The sequence below is a fragment of the Camponotus vicinus genome, unplaced genomic scaffold (assembly GCF_025532165.1).
Source record: "Camponotus vicinus isolate PSW18456_S1 unplaced genomic scaffold, iyCamVici1.0 SCAF_1, whole genome shotgun sequence".
Classification (NCBI taxonomy): domain Eukaryota; kingdom Metazoa; phylum Arthropoda; class Insecta; order Hymenoptera; family Formicidae; genus Camponotus; species Camponotus vicinus.
Window position 1 is genome coordinate 5,479,404 of NW_028141945.1, and position 21,216 is coordinate 5,500,619.

The window sequence follows — 21,216 nt, forward strand, 5'->3', positions numbered from 1 at the left end:
AATAATATTACTAGACGCTAGCCCGAAGTGTCTGAAAGGGGATTTAACGATATTTAACGCTACGCGATTGTCTATTGAAACGGGAATAATGGCTTGCGATAATTAGTTGACGATCGACAAACGCAATATCTCTCTTGAAATACAAAGAATAGAACGTTGATGTGTATAAAGGTTTACAAAGCTTTTTTATATATATGATTGTTGCTAAATGATTTATTTATCGTTGTTGCTTAATGTTTTATTTACTGTCAAAGATCGTCGTCGGAATCGTGAAATCTTTCGTAGGTCGCGATGGATCTTGGGAACGTATCGTAGTCCTTCTTTTCTTCCTTCTTAGTCAACAATTTTCTCCGTTCTAACGTGAGGTATATCAGCAATGGACAGTAAGCCATGTTCATGATGCCCACGACTCGCATTATCCATGGGAATCCGATAGCTCTGACCATTTCGCTGCCTACGATGGGCCCTTGAAAAAGATTGTGATATGTATGACATATATTCTTCAATGTTCTGGCTTTAATTGTAAATAGTCCGGCACATGTAAAGATGATTTTACCTTGTATATTTTATGCCTTTTTTCTTTATTTATTTCAGTTTTATTTATATTACCAATAAACGTTTTAATTTTACTTTACCTAAGGAGTAAGCTAAACTGACAGCTACTTGTTGAATCGAGTAAACGGGTCCGTAATTGCCATTTCGGTCCACCAAACTGGCCAGCAGCGGCACGAGAGCTGCATCGGCGGCGCCGATGCCCAAACCCATTGCCAGATGCGGGAATATCAATTGCGACATTGTATTGGCTGACGGGATGAGAATGGCGCTAACACCGACCACAAACACAGCCAGAATCGCCACCTTACTACGCCCGTAACGATACGCTATCACGCCAAAGAAGTTGGTCCCGATTAAGTAGCCCACGCTATCGGGTATGAATACTGTGCCCAGTTGCCATTTCTGCAAGAAAAATTAATTAAAAGTTTATGTTCTTTTTTTATGAAAATTTATGGAATCGATGCTATCGGTTTCGATCACGATTTAATCGGAATTCTAACTTCTCTCTCATGCTTTGACAAATCAACGTTAATTATTTTTAATCGTTGTTTAACTAGATTGATCGCATTAATGACTATGATGTAGACAGTAATAAAGCATCAGTTATACGCGATGATTTACGGTAATCAAACTTGATAAAACTTTTGTTTCATTAATATTTTTTATTTTAAAATAATATTCTTTATTGTACAAACCTTGGGTCTTATGTGAGTCCGAAGCCAGATGGGTAGGCAAGGTTCTAGTATCGCCATCGGTGATGTCGAACACCAGATAGCTCCGGCGATGATGAGGATATGTGGATTAGATAATAAGTGCATCCACGTATTTTGTGGCTCGTTTGGCTAATATGACATGGAATGAAAAAATTTAATTAAACAATTTAACTTTATGCCTCAACAATATGTTTTTATGAAATACTAAAAATTAATCATTATTTTTTGACATATATTATAATTTAATAATATTGAATCGAATTTTATTTATTAAATATTTAAAAAATAGTCATATACTCACTTCGGCGGTTATTTGAACGTCCAACATCAAGATTTGCAAACCTGAAAACAACATTTATTTATCATCAACATTTTATTATATTCTTGCTCATGAAGAAATTATTTTCTCACAATTCCAATTTCGGAAAATTACTTACAAATTATTACGACGATGAAGCAAGACACTAATAGAAAAGGTGCCATCTTGCCCTCGAGATCGTAAAGCACGGAGCCGATTGGGTAACCCAGGAGGACGCCAAGAGCGATACTGCCGAGGACGAAACCCATGATCTTGGATCTTTCGTCCTCCTTGGAATACTGAGAGGCGACCAGAGACATGCCGGAGACCGCTATACATGCCGAGGCAATACCTTGAATACTCCGAGCCAAGAACAGTATCTCGTACGTTTGTCCAAAGGCGAACACTGCGACAACAACGGAGATATAGTAGCGCTGTTTATGTTAGCTTTACCCCTTTAACTATTTTCACACACTTAATTAACAAACGGCTTTGTGAACATAGTTTTGTATAATAATATAAACTCGTACAAATAACATAATAAAACATAATATAACATAATAACATAATAACCAATTAAAAATAATTGCGTAATTAATTTGATAAAAATCTTTAGAACTTAATAGAAATATTTATTTGATGTATCGATTATGACATAATCAATTTAAAACTTTCATATTCAATTTAAAACTTTATCTTTTATTTTGATAACATCTCTTTTAAAACGTACGAGAAAAGACTCTGATTATTCATCGGATAAAGACACGGATAAAAGTTGTCCATAACTTACGTAAAGCAGCCAGCAAGAGGCTCAGGTTTCCCAGAAATAAAGGTCTAGCGTAACCCAAGGTGCCGGTGAGGGTGCCCACGGCAGGATTTAAAATTAATTGAACCAAAGCCTTCGAGCTCAATAGTAATCCTACTCGACCGTTTTCGTCCTTCTCGGCGTTCGCGGTCGTGTTCGCGTCGAGCGTGCACAGATAATCGGGAATAATCGGCACTGAAACATGTCTGGATCAGCAAGTTGTCTGGTCCGAGACCCTCTTTTTCTCTTTCATGTTAATTACCAACTACCGTCAACAGGACATTATCCAGGAAGAGGCTGAGATAGACTATCACGACGGTGATCACTCGACTGTTTCTGAGGTCGCCCAACCTCATCCTTAATCATCGATCTCGATGGATAGAGCGAAGAGAGATCGAATACACAGCAAGTCACTATATTCGGAGAACACAGAGACCTGCCTTTGGCGAAAATTTATGTTGTAATCTATTAATTCTCGATAATAAATGAATATCTTGGTATAATTATAATCAGATAATAGTTTAGGAGAGATAAAGCACATGCAAGAATAAAATATAAATTAAAATTTTGAATCTTTAATGATTTAATGATTAAATTTTGAATATAAATTTCATGAGAGGAGAAAGATCGAAATATACAAATTAAACAAATTAGGCCTAGTTATTTCAAAAGTGCTATTCATAGCAGTCTACATTTTTTAGTCTATCTAAATTTAGGTCGAATCTTTTTTCCAAACGTCGAAAAAAATTCCGTGATTGAGCCTCTCTCTTTCTCTTTCCTTCCTTCCTTCCTTCCTTTTGTCGGCCTGATAAGCGCACGTAATTTAAGTAGTTCCCTTCGTATTTCTCTTTTCTTTTTTTTTTCGTCACTTGAAAGACGACCCTAAACGTGACTGGAAAGCGGACGAGTCTCGTACGGGCTTTTATAGCCGCTTGAAGCTCGTCCTTGCGCAGAAGCTTTTTCATGGGGGCAACGCGAAGATTGGTTCGGATGGCGCATCCTTTCACGAACCGATGCACTTTCCGATTTATCTCCATTATGGTGGCTTATCGGCCGTCGCCAGCCGGTTTGATTTTAGCGGTTTTTACGGTGATCTTATGATGTGGAAATAAACCATGGCGCACGTGGTCGTAAACCGTCAAAGAACGTCGTCAATGGGATCGGTGAAGGGACTGAGCGCGTTTGATAGAATTTTCGAGAGTCACATATTTTTTCTTGTATGAACGTAATGCAAGATTGCTCTAGATTAAAATTATTTATATATATTATTTTTACATCTTTATCGTCGTAAATTTCTCTTGATTTAAAATTGATATTGATATATTAATTTATTGATATATTAATATATCGATTATATATTATATGATAAATTGATATTTTATATATAACATACAATTCAATTTATTATCAAAACTTGAGACGGTAATACATCCTCGGATATCTCTGTAAAAAAAATGAAAATTATTTTACATTCGACTACCTCAAAAAGATAAAAATAAAAAAATAAAAATAGTATAATAATTCGTCCGAATTGTTCTCTCATACGTCGTACTGCGGTGAACGCAAACTTCATTTTCGCGAGTCCCTTTGTTGTGTGCCCACTATCTCGCTATTTCGTCATCGATATTCCCGCGGAACACACACCTGTGCCCTGCTTGCGAAATTACGATCGACCATAATGCAATTTTGGCGTTGAGGTACATGCCAAATTGATTCTGCGTCGCACACGGCGCAGCTTTCTGCTCATGCCCCTCGCTTAATATAACGAGGAACTTTGGTCATTGAATTGGCCAGTGTGCTCGCCAATAATTTCATAAAATTATCATAAAATTCAATATTTAACAAAATTCGAAGTTATTAAAGATTTTTAATGAATAACAAGGATCACATTCTATCCTTTGTTTAATACAACATGAATTTTTCGAAATTTTTTAAATTGACAAATTATTTAAAGAATAATTGATTTAGAAATTTACTCATTTATTTCATGAAAAAATTATAAATCAGTATAAATTTAATATAATGTAGCACATCAAGATGAACGTTAAATTAAATATAAATTTATTTCAAAGGCGAGTAATTCTGCTGAGACCTTTGTCGTCTCTCCGATCCTTTTGTTCCTCCTCGTTTTCTTCGTCCTCGTTCTCGTCCTCCTTATCGATCCTTTGCTCCCTTATCATATTTGTTGGACTGACGTATCTCATGGGATAAATTTCATTGTATATTCTGAGAGTAGGTGAGGAATTATCTCTATCACAAATGGTTCCTGCGTTGTTCTCTTCTTCCAGAACTACCCTCTGCGACTCATAGATCCTTGGCTGCTCGTAGATGGCATCATTTGATACTACTTCGAGATTTCTTAAAGACTAGAAATTTACAGAATTTTTAAAAATAATTCTGTATATATAAATTATATATTTAAATTTGCAGTATTTTTATATATAATTCAATAATTAACATTCAACAATCACATATTTAATAATTAAAATGTAATTGCGTGTAAACTATTATTCTTTAATATTTTGAGATTTCACATTTTTAAACTTGTTATAAGAAAACAATTTTTATTAATTTTTTTTACCAAACCATGTTTATCAATTGCCTATAAAAAATACATATCTGATTAAACTAGCATAATTTAATGATTATTCACACACAGACCTCGACGTGTATTTGTGGCACGACATGAGCAACATCGATCTCCTTCATTTCCGCTTGAAATCCATAATTACCATATCCAGACATTTCACAGTGATAGGGATTTTCGCATCGATCGAGACGTTGTGACCTCGGATTTGGATTGCCGTAATCTGAATATGTTGACACCCGTAAAATCTGGTTTTCTTGAACTGGATGAACGTATTCGTAAGAGGAACGTGACTATAAAGAGCAAATTTTTTCATTACTGATAAAAATTATTATTCGATATATTAAATTCGTTACATGACTATAAAGAGCAAATTTTTTCATTACTGATAAAAATAAATTATTATCTGATGTATTAAATTCGTTACATCATAAATAATCAACCATTAAAAATTAATTCAATTTTTAATTAAAATTGTGACATTTGACAATTCACATAATTAATCGCAAATGCAAGAAATAAATTCTTTCTTCGTTTTATTAATTAATTATTTTCAAAAATTAATAGAAACATGCAGTGTTCTAACCTGTCTGACAATCGAATCTGTCGGTAGATTGACAGGACTGAATCTTTGTCCGACATCTTTTCTTCTGGATAGGTATGTGATTATGTAATAAATTTTTGGTATTAAAATGCCGAAGATTACAGAGTAAGTTGTGCCAATTATGCCAAAGGAGACAACTGTGTCGCGATTCTCTGGTTGCATCAGTATAAAACAAATTAGCCATATCGCCCATACTACCAGCAGGCCAGTAGAGGTACCGAAGAGGCATTTTCCTTCATAATAGTTGCGTTGTATTTTGGTGATGAAGCAAGAAGCGATGAATAACGAGATCAATAGAAATATATCATATCCTGAAAACATATTAAAAACAGAGAAAGAAGAAGAGAGATAAGAAGAAGATCTTAATTTCAAGAGATTAATGCTGTCACATGTTTAACTTCAAATAATTTTAATAAGTTGTTATAATGTAAAATAAAATATCAAAATATAAAAAGATATATATAATACTAAGGAAAATCACATTGAATCAGTGTTTTTAAGTAAACAGAGACTGCAATTTATAAGATAAATTATTGTAATTTTTTATTGTAATTATTATTATAATTTTTTGAATAATATATTACAACCTATTTAGAGACTCAAGGATTATATGTATATATTATTACAGTTTAAAATCAATAAGAGAAATGCCAATGTACCTAGCAATGCAATAAATATGGGGCTTCTGGTGATCACAACCGAGTTTTTCGCGTTCAGAACGAAATACATGACAGATATGGCGACTTGGACGCCGGACATGAAGAACGCCATGAGGCTGTGCAAGTATCCGTTGATGTGAATGATGAAAACGTCGCCCGTAGACAAGGCCAGAAAGAGTGCTCTCGAGAGCATGATCGAGAACGTGAAGCCGAATGCGAGAGTGGTGTGGAGGATTTTTCGGGCGTCCAGATTCGCCGCGCCGAAATAATCATCCGTCATGCAGAAGGGTAGCACCGTCAACAGAGTAAACACGTTGGCCAGGACGAGGACGATCGTGAAGGTCGGATTGCCATCGAACCTCTTTTCCGTCGTGAAACGACGAACGATGAAGATCACGATGACGCAGCACGCAAACGTGCCGCACACGACGGTGATCAGGAAAATAGGAACGTAGACGCTATTCTTTAAGATGTTTTTGCCGATGATGTCTGTTGGAGAATCAGATTGATCTTTTCGCGCAATTATTTCTTGAAATTGCACATTATAGAGACATATATGCTTTAATATGATTTGATAACTGCTGTTGATATTAAATAAAAAAATTTGCATTATGTAATTAAATCTTGTGTAAAATTCATAAAAGGACAAAATTAGTTTTAATAAAATAAATATAAAAAGACACAAGAAAAATTTTAATAAATTGCGAAAAATATATAGGAGATTTTTAATAAATGCATAATTAATTTATAATTACAAATTCAAGATTTTTTTTGAACAGTAGATATCATACAAATAACTAGTATACATCTCACATTATTATAGATATTGCTATATACAATTTATATTCCTCTCCTGCGTCTTTTTATATTTCTCTGCATTTGAATGAGCATCTCATAAATTTTATATAGTTTTAAAAAAAATTCATATATTATATTATTCATATTTATATTATTTATACCTTTCGTAATGATCTCTCGTTTCTGAAAATTCATGCAATTCTCGCAATTCCTAATGAGATTCTCCAGACAGAGCCCTGGCATTCCGATCGTTATTTTCGCCGGAAGTACGCGTAACTCGGACACTTCGATTTCGTACAGAGCAACATCGACGAACTCTTGCTGCGTCTTTATGGCGACCACGTATTTCACCGAATACGATTTCAATTGCATGTGTAGAGCCTCGTAGACATCAGAATCGCGTATTTCCCGGTGTGATTGCGGATAAAATTGTGTCATAATACAGTTTTCATGGTTTCCATAATCGCCATCATCGGTGAGACCTCTTTTCTGGACTTTTTGGAGAACATCTGTCAACCCAACAATGGCCTTGCCGATGTCTAAGAGATACGGTGAATGGTTTATGGAGTCTGCGGCCTTCTCTAGGAATTCGTTCACGCTTGATAGTTCATCGAGTCCGAAGCCAGATGTTTTCGGTTTGATGATGTACGATCCGGGTGGTATGAGATCTGAAAAGTTTAAGAGACGTTGTCAACTCTAAATTTAGATTAATATTACTTATTTTTTTGATATTCAAATTTTAGCTTAGATTTTTAATATTCGAGCCGCTGTAAGATTTTTTTTTTTAATCAAATATTTATATTTAAAAAATCTTCTAAAGCGGAAAGATCTATATAAAGCGTAGATTTTTTTTTATGTACGCATTTATTAAAAGTTCCTTGCCGTTTTAGATAAAATTTGCGTAGTTAATCTACATTAATGGCTTCAGCAACATTAGTTGACTTTAATTATAGTTTAATTGCCTCGTTGCTTCGACTTAGCAATAATTGTGGACAGAAATAAAAGGTCGTTCAAACTAAGGCTAAGAACTTTAGCGACGTCGGAGAGAAACTGCCCTCTTAATTCTCAACTACTACGTTAAACTTGAATAACATAACTATTGTTAGGAACCCGATCTCCGACTCCGACTTTTAAACGTAGTAGTTGTAATTCAAGCAATGGTCGACTGCTACGTTTACAACGAATAGATAGCCACTTTCGTAAAATTATAGAGACGTCGGAAAATAAAATTTTCGTTTAAATAAAATAAGGAAAGAGATATTACTTTCGTTTTATAAAATATCCGCACAGGGATCAAACTGTTTCGTACTTGCAATATCTCTATCGTCTCGTCTGTCGATACGTAAAATTACTTGCCATCAATATCCGAGTTATCGAGCGGTAGCAGGAGCCACATTTTCCTTCTGATATCCTTCGAGTCCTCGCTCTCTCCCAGCCATCGTTGTATGTCATCTCTCTCGCCAATCGCGACTATCACCATTTCCGCGATGTTCTCGTTCCTGTCATCTTCGATGCGTTTGTCATGTCGCTTTACGCACACACCAGCATCTCTGGTGACTTTCAGGAAACGCTCGAAAACTGAATTTACGTTGGCGTGGACTAGATCGATGACCTCGTACGCGGTGCTTAGATAATGCGCCAAGATGTCGATTGCGGGCATCGTAAAATTTCGTTCCCCATAAGTGACAATCGGCAAATCGTCATAATCGTGAAAAAAATTCACCATGGAACTGTATTGGAAGGGCACTAGAACACCCATTTCATAATTTGATGCGCAATTTTGTTCATGTATCATTCTCAAGACTTGTTTGAACACTATAATCCTATTGTGACATGTATCAAGTATTCTTATCCCTACATAAAGAGATAACGTATTTATTTAGAGAGAATTTGTATAGGGGCATATCTTAAAAAATATTTTAACACTGTATATAAAATATATAAATATATCAATATAATTTTATATCTCATGATATAGTATTAAAATTATCTTATAACTGATATAGTATGTTTTTTAATTTTTAATTTTATTTATATCTATATTTTTTAACTCAAATTTGAAAATTAATTCTTAATACTTGACATTTAATATTTAGTTGGATATTTTTAATGGTTGCAATCAATTGTGGAAAAATAAATGAATCAAAAAAATTGTAGCAATGCATTCGACAAACTTGAATTTTTAATAAATAAATTTTATTATTTTTTTCAATATACATATGTTATAATAATTATTAATTTTTTATAATGAATTTACTGATTATAATTTTATGTGTAATATTCTTTGTGTTATTTTGTATTGTGCAGTTTGTCGTATGATATACAATTAATTTTTACAAATAGATATAAAATACAAAGCAAAACTTTTTTGCTTACCCAATTTTACACCCGGTACGTGATCATATTTGTTTAAAGTTTGTACTACGTGTAGTGCCGCCGAGGCTTGTTGAAGACCTTTGGGTGATGATATATTGCAATATTGTCCGTAATTGGCGTCCACGAAGACTGATTAAATACCAATGATTATCATTAAAAATTAGATATCACAAAAGAGTAATTGAAAGTTTTCTTTTCAATCACTTTTATTGATTAAAATAAAAAGTTTTAAAATAAAATTCTTGGAATCATAAAAAAGACATATAAAAATATAAGAGTTTAAATTTATGGAATGAGATTTTCGAATTTGTCAAAGAAATAATTATAATCTTGATTGCGCAAATAATTGCCTAAATTATTTGCTATTTATTTAATTTCTATTTAAAATTCTATTTAAATATGTTCTATTTCTTATCATTTAAAAATTATGCAATGCGTTGCAAATAGAAAACTAATTTCATTGTAAATATAAATTATGCATCATAATTCTTACATTCTGGTCAAATTGATTGGAATCTTATTAATTAACGACTTACCGGTTAAAATAGCGTCACCCATGGTCTCCAATAACGTATTATTTTCAGAGCATAAAATCTGCTCGCTCTTATTCAAAGTTAACAAAATGACGTTCAACAAAAATAAAATTTTTATCAGCATATTGCTCACCATTATTTAATTTATATTTTTAAAGTATAATTAAATAATCTATAAACTCCGACAAGTAGAATATGTATTCGACATTTCTTTGCTTCTCGTTCTTATTTTACACATTTCATTGTCATTATCAATTATTGTTACTTTATCATATTAGTTTGTCATATTAATCTTCTTATCTTATGTGATTCATGTGATTCTTTAATGAATTTCAATTTATTTCATTTATTTAACTTAATTATATTATTGCGACTTTCCCGTTTATACTGATAAATAAATTAGTAATTTTATATCAATAAGATTTTTAAATAGAAGACACACAACACATTAATTCGTTATTTATTTTTTTTATATTATTCTTTATATGTTAATTTTTTTGTTATTTTATATGTTATTTACTTTATTAATGTTATTCTATGATTAACTGTTTTCTGATTTTGTGAACGATAAGGTATCTAGTAATCGTGATTCTGGATGCGTGTGACGTCATGTCAGGGCGCAAAGCGTCGTTTAGCACGCAGAGCATTCTTCACGTAAGTCTCGTCCGCTCTCCTTTGGCCATTAATTTCGATAGTATTTATTAAATCGCGTGACAAGCGCCACTTCGGTGTTTAATAATCAGCACGGAACACGCGCTACTCTCCTCTGTCACTTCCTGTTCCAATTTTTACGATTACCGGTGAACATCCTATCTCGCACTCGGTGACAGATTTAAAGCATTAGAAGTCCTAAGTCCGTTATCGATCTTCCCTTGAACAGGCACTCGAAAAAGTTCTACCCTCCGCGAATGAGATTCTTGTTGAGACTCTTGTAAGTGATTATTCTTCGGACAAGGTCGTTAAAAAATTTCACCCCTTGTTTCAAACAATTTTATCACTCGAATCTGTTGTGTTAATAATTTTCTTGATTCTTTGTCAAAACATTTTTCCCCAATTTTGGTCCCCGGGTGAAGGTCGTCACGAAATCATTTCGCACCCTTTTTTCCGCGACGTATGAAATAAAAGTTGTTGTGACACTGCGATGTTCGACGCGAAGTCGATGGAAGCCATATCTCTGTCAGGCTATTACTATATTTTTTTAAACGAATTATCTACGTGATCGGTCACGTTGCCATTGGACGTGACGTATAATATTGACAGTCGGTTTTTTGAGATGCGAAAGAATTACATAGGAGCAAATTTTAAGATTTGACCAACATATGTCATTAGGTTTTTATCTCAAAATTCATAACAAGAGACTGTATTTTTCTGATTATTTACGTTTAATCTAATTATTATATTATCCGATTGATATAATATATAATAAATATTTATATATAATATATATATAATATATATATAATATATAATAAATATTATTTTTAATTAATATATAATAAATATTATTTTAGTATTTAATGCAATTTATTTATCTATTCTATGACAATTTAACCGTCAAAATATCATTTTACGCTATGTAGCTTGTTGTAACTTAAAAGCCAACATTTTGCATTTTAATTTCATTTGACTTCTCGTATTTCGATCAATTACATTTGAACTCGTAGAATTGTTTGTAGATCGAGTCTCGAGAAAGAATCTCGACAGAGAAGACCGAGAATCGATGAAAGTAAATTTAATTTTTGCGAGCACATTTTACGATACCGCATCTTTGTGATCATGGATTTTTCGATTGTATGGGACAAGTTACGATATTCCATTATAAATATTCCCTCTCAAAACAATCTGTTTTCTCCCTGCAGAAATGTCTTCGAGGGAGCTTTTTGTCGATATTTTTTCTTCGAGTTCAAATAAGCGTGTATCTCGTTCTTTTTTATTTTTCAAATGGATGATGGGGTAGAAATCTGAAAACTTTAATTTTTTCACATGTGTGAGATTATTATATATGTTTTTTAATTCATCATTTTTGTAACGAGCGGTAATATCGAGACACCCTGTAGACAGGAATGAGATATAGTTATCTTAGCTACATACCTGCATACCTGTGAACAGGTAGCAGATAGCCGACATAATACTCGAGCGTGATGTAACCCGACTCTATCCTAGATCCGGTTTAGTAGAGTGTGAGCTTGGAATCCTCGATGTACCTGCGAGTTATTTTCCTACGAATAATTAATATTGCACGTACGCGAGATTGGGCAATCTCTTTCGAGTGAATGCCCAAAAGGGACAGAAGAGCGTAAACGCTTCTCGAACCCCGCATCGAACCGTTCTTTTCGAAAATTCGTCTATTCGTCTAGGGGTTCTTCGCGATTGGTCGCCACCGCGGGAATCTAGAGCGACGAGCGGTTCCACGTTCGCGGCCGGAACGTCTATAAATTCGGTCCTAGACTCCAAAACTTGAGATTCCGTACGCGGCCAACATGCTATCCGAAGAGGTGGCCGGACGAAGCACCTTCGATCTGCACACCCGGTTGCTTTCCGCTAGGCGCAAGTCTAGATGCCCCTGTAACCGCAGGCTGAGCTAGTAATTATCTCTGGCCGCCTCACGACGCTCTGTAATTATTCGAAAAGTCGCGTGAATGGAGACGATAGGGTTTAGAAAGTCAGGAATTCAAAGGGCACCAAGAGTGCCTCTTCAAAGATTTACCGTTCGTTGCAGCATCGTCGATGGTCTGGTTTTGATAGGAATCATGAAAAGAAATACGATATAACATCGTGTATATTCAAGAAATGTAAAGTATGGAAGGTACAAATTGTAAAATATCTCGTGAAAGATTAAATAATCTTTTATATGATTTATATAATACCTTTTTTAACATAAAATACAATTAATAAAATAAAATGTCGTTAGATTTAAATCCATTATTTGTAACAGTTCAAGAATAATAATAATAAAAATCGCGTTTTTACTTTTTTTAAATTTGTACAATCTTTTATAGAAATACTTGTTATAGAATATATTATAACAATACTTTACGTATTCCTAAATATGAATTTTTAAAGTTAGTGTAACAATGTTAAAACAACAATCCGGTTTTCTTCCATTCATTTCAAAAATTATTTTTTAAATCTCATATGATGTATCTTGCATATTGTCTGAAATCCATTTAAATTCACTGACGCGCGCGGACGAGAAAATCTATGTACATTGCAAAAATATTTTATTAAATTCATAATGCATTCTAGCTTTTTGTTCATCGTGTCCACGCAGCTAACGCCGGCATTAATCTCACCCCCTGGATTGCCTACAGCTAGAAAAATCCCCGCAATCGTGCGCAGCGTGTCAAGGACGTCCCATTATGCAACTGTGGACTGTTGCAAAAGTTTCTGTGTAAAGCAGACGGCAGATCGCTGCGTTGTTATCGAACGACATCTCGCCAAGTTTGAATTCGGGGTTCACCGCAACCTGGAAACAAGAAAACTCCTTTGAAATTTTCCGGATTCAAAAAGCTCGCGATATGCCTAATTTATTCGGAGAAGAAAGGAGGAGAGCTGGGAGAATCTCTTGCGTCTTGTGCTTGTGAAAGTAGCTTTATTACCGTACCTTAAGTGTGTAATGTCCTGGCTCGAGCTCGGAAATGTCCACCCACTGGCAGTCGATATTATGCTTGTAAATGTCACTGCAATTAACGGAAATACCTTGGTCTCCGTAATTGGCGCATTTGTATCTAAAATAGCAACGACGTTTCAAATTATAAACTTTATTAAGGTTTGCAGACACACATAATCATGTAATTACAAACAAAAAAAAGATGATGAATAAGATGATAAAGTGAAATAAATTAAATATACAAATTGTGTGTCATGTGAAAAAGGGAAGTGTGATTGATTACGCGCCATCAGGATTCTCACCTGGGTTGAACACCGGGCATGCATTGATTGTCCTCGAGACAGAAGGATGCTTTGTGGCCTTCGGCTACTTTATTGCCGCTTGAATCGATTATGTCGAAAGTAGCAAATACTTCCATCGAGTGATAATGCCTATAAAAGGAAAATATGTCAGTTTATATTTTTATTCGTCTTATAAAAACTTAAATTAAAAATATTTCTGTCGAATTTTTAATTTCAATATTTTAAATGATTAATAAACGAATCAATTAAAAGAAAATCGTTTATTATGAAATCTATTTTTTCGTTTTTCATTTTATTTTAGGTAGAACGTTTTATATTTTTCGAAAATCTAACTATTATCAAACTTTAATTAAAATTATTTATTTTATATTAGAAAATTTTCTCTTTTAATCTTTTATCAAATTTTTTCGATTCTAATAATCTATCTTCTTTGTATCACTATTACTCGTTAACGAGTAAGAATACGTGATAACAATCTTCTGCTCGATCTCCTGCCATTATCAATGGCATCACTCACATGTGACACATGTGCCATTCCCACAGGTGCTTGGGTACTGACGGACGGAAATCTGCGGTGCCGGCGTTCAAAATCCTCGCCGTGAAGCGCAACAATCGTCTCGTCTCTAGATGCCAATTCGCAGATTCCTGCTGCACTTTATAGGCTTGCGAGGCCACGCAATTCTCCTCCATCGCGCACTGCAGCCAGTAGAGCTGACGGTCCTCAAGATGCGCGGTGCGCATCAGCTCGATGTGATCGAACACAAGATCGGCCATCTCTCGATGACATATCACCCCCGCCACATTCTCCACCATCCCTGAAAAATCCTTACTAACGTCATTTTGCGTCAACTTTTGTAATATCGTAATTATAATTACGTATACGAATATAGTAAAGTATATTTATACTCGCTCTATATATCATATCACATGACTTTTTGTCTCAAGTATGTACACAGTAAAAAATAAAATGTTAATTATAACATTTATCACATGTCCCAGACAATCCACTCTAAATTTTAAATTAAAATAACTCATTCGTCGTATGTTATTTATTGACAAACTAAAAATGTTAAATAATTGACGCAATACTTTATTTATTTTTGTTATTGTGACTTTAAGTGTAGTGTAAAAATAACATACAAATTAATTAAAAATTACATGAAAAAATAGTTACAATAACTCGTAAGAATTGTAGGACATTAACATATAATAGTAATTATTTTGACTTAAATTATTTGTAATAGAAACATTTGATTTTAGTAAATTTGATTATTTTGTATGTCAAAGTTCAGGATTATTTGAAGATTTACTTTAATTTTTCTTAGAATGTTAAACTGACTTTGAGACATGTTGATTGTTTAAAATTATTATGTTAAAAATACTCAAAATAATATTCCATTTCTAAGAGACATATACAAAGTATACAAATATAAGTTATGAAGTTGACACAAATGTAACACATGAAAACGTTATAAAAATAATAATATATCAGTTGTATGTTAATTTTACATTGAAGTACTAATCAAAATGTGTAACACAAGAAAATGTTAATATATGGACGCACAATTTTTTACTGTATATTTATAGTACATAGCATAAAAAGAAGCATTGTATACGATGCTTAAAGATGCTTAATAATTTCTATAAGAATAATTTTCATAAGAAATGAATTACAATGTGATTGGAAAGGACATCTCTGCTTTGTTTACAGATTTACATTTTTTTCTTGTTTCTGTCATAACTAATCTCTCACGCAAATCTGATAGCAAAGATTCAACTTTCGCAAACTTTTCTCATTTATCTTATACATATATTCATGAAATATATCTCTTATAATTGAAATCTGTAATGCTGCTATTAATTTCTACGAAAACTTTATATTGTCATGCTATAAATAAGATAAATATTCTCATGATAATACTATTATAATCATCTTTCACACATAAATATATTATTAATAATATTTTATAAATATCTTGTGAAAAATAGAGTTAGAGAGATACCTGGGCAATCTACAACCTTGTCGTGCTGGCACTCAGCCAGATTTTCCTCGTTTCCATTGCACTGTATTCCGCTGATCGATATCGGCATTGACTTCCGGTTGTCGAAAAAATTAGTCTGTATCGCGTCGGAAGCATAACCGAGGCCCAATTGACGGCAAACCACAGCGGCTTCGAGAATGGACCAACTGTCACCGCAGACGGTACTCCAATCTGAAATTACGTGGCCGTGTCAACTTTACGTGTGTCGCGAAAATTTAAACATGTCGAGTTCATTCTCGTCGATGACATTTAACAGTCACGATTTTAAGAGTAAAAAATTTAAAAATATCATATATCATTTTTCGTTTTATTTCAGCAATTCAAGCGCAATAAAAAAAAAAAATGCGACAGCAGTTATAATTTGCGAGAAAAAACTTTTTTCATCCATTTATGTAACTTTATCTTTTTTTAATTAGTTATTCTCTCGCGTTTTATTTGAAAATGTCGGAAATTTTACAATAGATGAAAAGAGAGATTATTTAAAAAATATAATTGTAATTAATTTCTTTTTCTTTCTTGTACATTGTATCTTACAATTTTGTCGCGTTACCTTCATTGCCTAATTTAATCTCCACTTGGCCCTCGGAATGCACGCGTCCTCCGGATAATCGTAACGCCATGCCTTGCTCATACGTATCCTTTATTCTGGCCTTCGGTAATTCTTCCTGCGGGATCGGTGACGATGACGCTTCCGTTTTTTCATCGTGCAAGCAAATGACGCCGGCCGCTTCGTTGCTACCGCAGTCGGAGACACCCCATCCGTCGAAACGACATTTCGCGATTTCGTCTTCGGATCCGTCGCAGTAAACGTTGTCCATCCAGTATCTTCCTTCGAAGTGTTTTTAATGTAAAAAAATTATGCGCTTACACATTACACAGTAAAAAATAAAATGTTAATTTTAACATTTTTCACATGTCCCAGAAAGTCCACTCTAAATTTTAAGTTAAAATAACTCATTCGTCGTATGTTACTTATTGACAAACTAAAAATGTTAAATAATTGACACGATACTTTACATTTATTTTTGTTATTGTGACTTTAAGTGTAGTGTAAAAATAATACAAATTAATTAAAAATTACATGAAAAAATAGTTACAATAACTCGTAAGAATTGTTGTAGAACATTAACATATAATAGTAATTATTTTAACTTAAATTATTTATAATAGAAACATTTGATTTTAGTAAATTTGATTATTTTTGTATGAAACATGTTGATTGTTTAAAATGATTATGTTAAAAATACTTAAAATAATATTTCATTTCTAAGAGACATATATAAAGTGTTAAGTTATGAAGTTGACATAAATGTAACACATGAAAATGTTATAAAAATAATAACATATAAGTTGTATGTTAATTTTACATTAAAATACTAATCAAAACGTGGTAACACAAGAAAATTTTAACATATGGACGCAATTTTTTACTGTGTACGTGCTCGAATTTAATATTTAAAGTTGGTGTAAAGGAAAATAGATAAAGTGGAGAATAAAATAAATGAAATTGAGACAAATTAAAAGAGATATAATGTAGATGATATTATTATTACGGAGAATAAAAAGATTGACGCCCAACACTAAAGTTGTGACACGCGTCTGCAGATAAATTGGAGTAAATGAACAGCTTGTTATGCATAGATCAGTGATACATGCGAATGATTACACTCGACCGTGAAAGACGACGTTTTACAATGAAAAGACAATAATGTCTCGTCTCTCACTTCTGGCCTGACCGAAGTGGCCGTATGTCGTCGCTTTAATTGCACCGTTGAAGCCTAATTGCCTGCAAACCACACGTGCCTCCAAGTCGTCCCATTCGTCATCGCATATACCGCCCCACTTTCCATCGTGAAGTATTTCCACGTTTCCTGCGCATATATAGCAATGAAATCTCGTGCTTACGTTTTTCCTGTTGCGGCAACTCGGCCCAACAGAAAGGAAATGATCGATTTACAAACTTCCGACTTGCCGCGGAAAGCATTATATTCAATAGCATAATATCAAGATATTTATAAAACGTTTAATATTTCAATATTTTTATTTAATAGTTTAAATAAGTTAAAATATATATTTAAGTTTTAAGTTAAAATATAAATTTTTTTATATTAATTTTTAAGTTATATCATATATTAGTTTTTAAGTTAAAATATATATTGCATTATATTATATATATATATATATATATATATATATATATATATATATATATAAACATGCAATTTATATAAATTTTAAATTATACATTTTCTTCTGTCTCTTAATATTATATATATATAATTATTTTTTTTTATACATACATATAACATATAGTATATTATAAATATTATTTAATTATACATATCATTTCAAATAATACAAATTAACTAAAGAAAAAATGCTCAATATTTCTTACATAGGTATATTTATATTGATAGAAATAATTTCCTTTAATATACATCATTATCAATTTTTAAATTCGATCATGTCTGGCTGGTTTGAATACTTTGGTTATAACAAACTTTAGCTATAACAGTTCGCGCATCGGAAACTACATAATATCCGAGATATGCTCGACTTAATAAAAGTCGCATTAGGAAGAAAATCGTGCGGAAAAACGCGCGCGGCCTTCTGTCTTAATAATAACAATATATGCGGAGTAAATCGGCAAACCGATCGACGTCGCGGATCACGACCCTATTTTACGGTCTGATTTTACGGTGACCATGCCATCCGGCAACCGATTCCGGGTATCGCGTTGACAAATAGTCGTTGACATAAATCTTCCTCGAGTTGACCCCTTTTTAATCGTCATCGTGCTCGCGCGCGCGCGCGCGAGTCTTGCACAACCACGCGATAAAACTCGCGCTTCGTTCTTTATCTTTGCGACAGACAGCAAGAGAGAGAGAGAGAGAGAGAGAGAGAGAGGTAGAGTTAGATTTATAACCCGTTTATATTGCAGTCGCGCTTTATCGCGGGGAAAATATCAACCCCGAACGAGAGTCGAGCTTTTATCCCGGCCGGATTTACGGGATGAGATGCGTCGCGAGGCGGCGCACTGGTGCACGCAATCGATACACTCGCCGCATCGGTCTGTCGTGGTAAGAAAAATCGAGAGGATGCTGCACGTAATTGATTGGCGCATCAATTGATCCAACTTGCACAATAAAGTTCTCTTGTTCCGCCTGTAACTTTATGCGACGCGCGATAAAACTTTTTTTTCACGTACTGCATAGACTCTCCTCCCCCCGTTATTATTACTTTTATTATTACTATTTATTATTCGCGCAATAAGATAGTAGTAGATAAATTGTATATGAATTTTTCCCTTAATGATATTTTTCGTTGTCATTTTATTTTTGAATTTTTCAAAAATTAAATTTCAGATGAAGATAATTAATTGCAGCACCTTCGTAATCGCCATTTTCGCCTCCTATCAGCTTTAGAGCTCCCTCCTGCTTCTTCAACCTTCGGAAATCCTTCTTTAACTTCTTGATTATGCGCATCTTCCTGATCCTGGTATCGTTGTTGCTCATACAAAACTCAAATATGGATAACAGCACTATCAAACTAAATGCGATTCTTATCCGTCGTAATTGCACTTTCATTTTTCTCGCGTTATGAAAACCTTAATGTTTTCAACCACGAGAGTAAACACAATTACTGCAATTTTCTATCTATTTACGGCGAAAAAATTTATGCAAAAGGATTGTTGGAATTTTCGACGCGCATCATTCTGTTCAACAAATGTATTAAAATTACATATACCAACTTTAATATTCTATTGGAGATAAAAAGGTTTTTTAAATGTAAATCTAAGAGGGCTTTTTCATAATGATTTATAATTTACAAATTTATTTAATTTCACGTGTATTTTATTTAAAAAAATTTTAATAAGAAACGTTTAATTTTACTAACTTATTTTACGCGAAAATTAAAAAAGTATAAACGACGATACTTTAAATCATATTTTTTAATAAAAAAGAAACAATCGTGAAAAATTTGGACAAATACAATTTGTTTTATATATATAATTTTTTCAGCACTCTGTATATGTGTATCGTGTGCACGTTCGATGTGTCACAAAGAGTGTCTCCTGAACACTTAGAATTTAATCACAGATTGTTTTTTCGTTATGGATCCTCAAAGAGTCAAAAAGTCTCATCGTATGGAAATAATGCACGCATTTCGCATACGATTCCGCGGACTCTACTGATCGTGGGACACGCAACGCGATGACTTAACGCACGCATACCACGTCGGCTTATAAGATCATCAGCGATCCAGATGGCGGATTGCTTCTTTTTCCGCGTCGTCGATCTCTTCCCGAACGATTCATTAGCCTCGATGACCCGCTTAAGCCAGCTGTCGTCGCGATTAGAATAGCTATGATGATATAGATATGAATAGATATGATGATATCCAGCTTTCGGTAGAGATTAAAACTCTGAAAGAAGGAAAAAATCCTCTCGATTTCCAGCCCGTCTCACAATCTTTCTTTTCTTATTTTCTCTTTGACATTTGATCACTTTGCCGCGTAAAAAATGTCAAAGAGTCTTAAATAGATAATAATGTAATTTCTTTCTTTTCTTTCATGAAAATTTAGCGAATAAAAAATATTAATAAATAATATTCTATTGAAAAAATATTAATAAATAATATTCTATTGAAATACCCAAAATATGTAAAATGATTTTTTAAGGTATTGAGTGCAACTTTAGGGAGCGATCTCGTTCAACGAGCTAAACATGAACATCGGCAGAATTAAAATTGGCACATTAAAAAAATATCAAAGAGTCTTAAATAGATAATGTAACTTTCCTTCTTTCCTTTCATGAAAATTTATCGAATAAAAAATATTAATAAATAATATTCTAAAGAAATACCCAAAATATGTGAAATGATTTTTTAAGGTATTGAGTGCAACTTTAGGGAGCGATCTCGTTCAACGAGCTAAACATGAACATCGGCAGAGTTAAAATTGGCACATTAAAAAAATATCAAAGAGTCTTAAATAGATAATGTAACTTTCCTTCTTTCCTTTCATGAAAATTTACCGAATAAAAAATATTAATAAATAATATTTTACTGAAATACCCAAAATATGTGTTTGAACTGAAATGAATTTTTTAAGGTATTGAGTGCAACTTTAGATCGCGGTCTCGTTCAACGAATTAAACATGAACATCGGCAGAGTTAAAACTGACATTAAAATTATCTTTCTTCGTCCTACGAATCTTTATCAAATTTTACCTCGGATAAAAGGTTCAACGTTGTTTATTAATCGAGACATTTTCAGGATTTACCGATTCACTATGCGTCCACTCGCGTTGGCGAAGCTTCGATTGACCTTCC

The 21,216-nt window shown here is 33.3% G+C and overlaps 3 protein-coding genes and 1 long non-coding RNA gene across 6 annotated transcripts in view; 1 reads left to right on the forward strand and 3 right to left on the reverse strand.

Moving 5' to 3' along the window:
* Positions 1-13,978, forward strand: part of LOC145969522 (uncharacterized) — a 34,375-nt gene extending 20,397 nt beyond the window's left edge. The window contains exon 3 of the long non-coding RNA XR_014438148.1: positions 13,240-13,978. This is a non-coding gene — a long non-coding RNA (uncharacterized LOC145969522). The remainder of the gene's footprint in view (positions 1-13,239) is intronic.
* On the reverse strand, positions 211-3,424 carry LOC145969506 (synaptic vesicular amine transporter). The gene is made up of 8 exons (XM_083095641.1): positions 3,064-3,424; positions 2,634-2,811; positions 2,357-2,566; positions 1,706-1,972; positions 1,570-1,610; positions 1,251-1,397; positions 636-957; positions 211-466 (listed from the first exon to the last, which is right to left on the reverse strand). Exons 2-8 carry the CDS (start codon positions 2,725-2,727, stop codon positions 249-251), a joined length of 1,299 nt encoding a protein of 432 aa, XP_082951767.1. The 5' UTR covers positions 2,728-2,811; positions 3,064-3,424; the 3' UTR covers positions 211-248.
* Boss (G protein coupled receptor bride of sevenless) lies at positions 4,331-11,073 on the reverse strand. 3 transcript variants are annotated; one of them, XM_083100919.1, is made up of 8 exons: positions 9,932-11,073; positions 9,396-9,524; positions 8,376-8,765; positions 7,181-7,687; positions 6,222-6,731; positions 5,545-5,873; positions 5,033-5,251; positions 4,331-4,737 (listed from the first exon to the last, which is right to left on the reverse strand). In XM_083100919.1, the coding sequence occupies exons 1-8, from the start codon at positions 10,062-10,064 to the stop codon at positions 4,438-4,440; spliced, it is 2,517 nt and encodes an 838-aa protein (XP_082957045.1). In that variant the 5' UTR covers positions 10,065-11,073; the 3' UTR covers positions 4,331-4,437. The 3 variants fall into 3 exon arrangements, with proteins under 3 accessions (XP_082957045.1, XP_082957041.1, XP_082957039.1); XM_083100915.1 differs by having other exon boundaries at positions 6,222-6,710; positions 8,376-8,873; XM_083100913.1 differs by having other exon boundaries at positions 8,376-8,873.
* LOC145969490 (lysyl oxidase homolog 3A) lies at positions 12,759-21,216 on the reverse strand. Its single transcript, XM_083095640.1, has 10 exons — positions 21,168-21,216; positions 19,908-20,308; positions 19,271-19,597; positions 17,607-17,753; positions 16,433-16,711; positions 15,844-16,053; positions 14,358-14,655; positions 13,841-13,969; positions 13,533-13,656; positions 12,759-13,394 (listed from the first exon to the last, which is right to left on the reverse strand). The coding sequence occupies exons 3-10, from the start codon at positions 19,467-19,469 to the stop codon at positions 13,272-13,274; spliced, it is 1,509 nt and encodes a 502-aa protein (XP_082951766.1). The 5' UTR covers positions 19,470-19,597; positions 19,908-20,308; positions 21,168-21,216; the 3' UTR covers positions 12,759-13,271.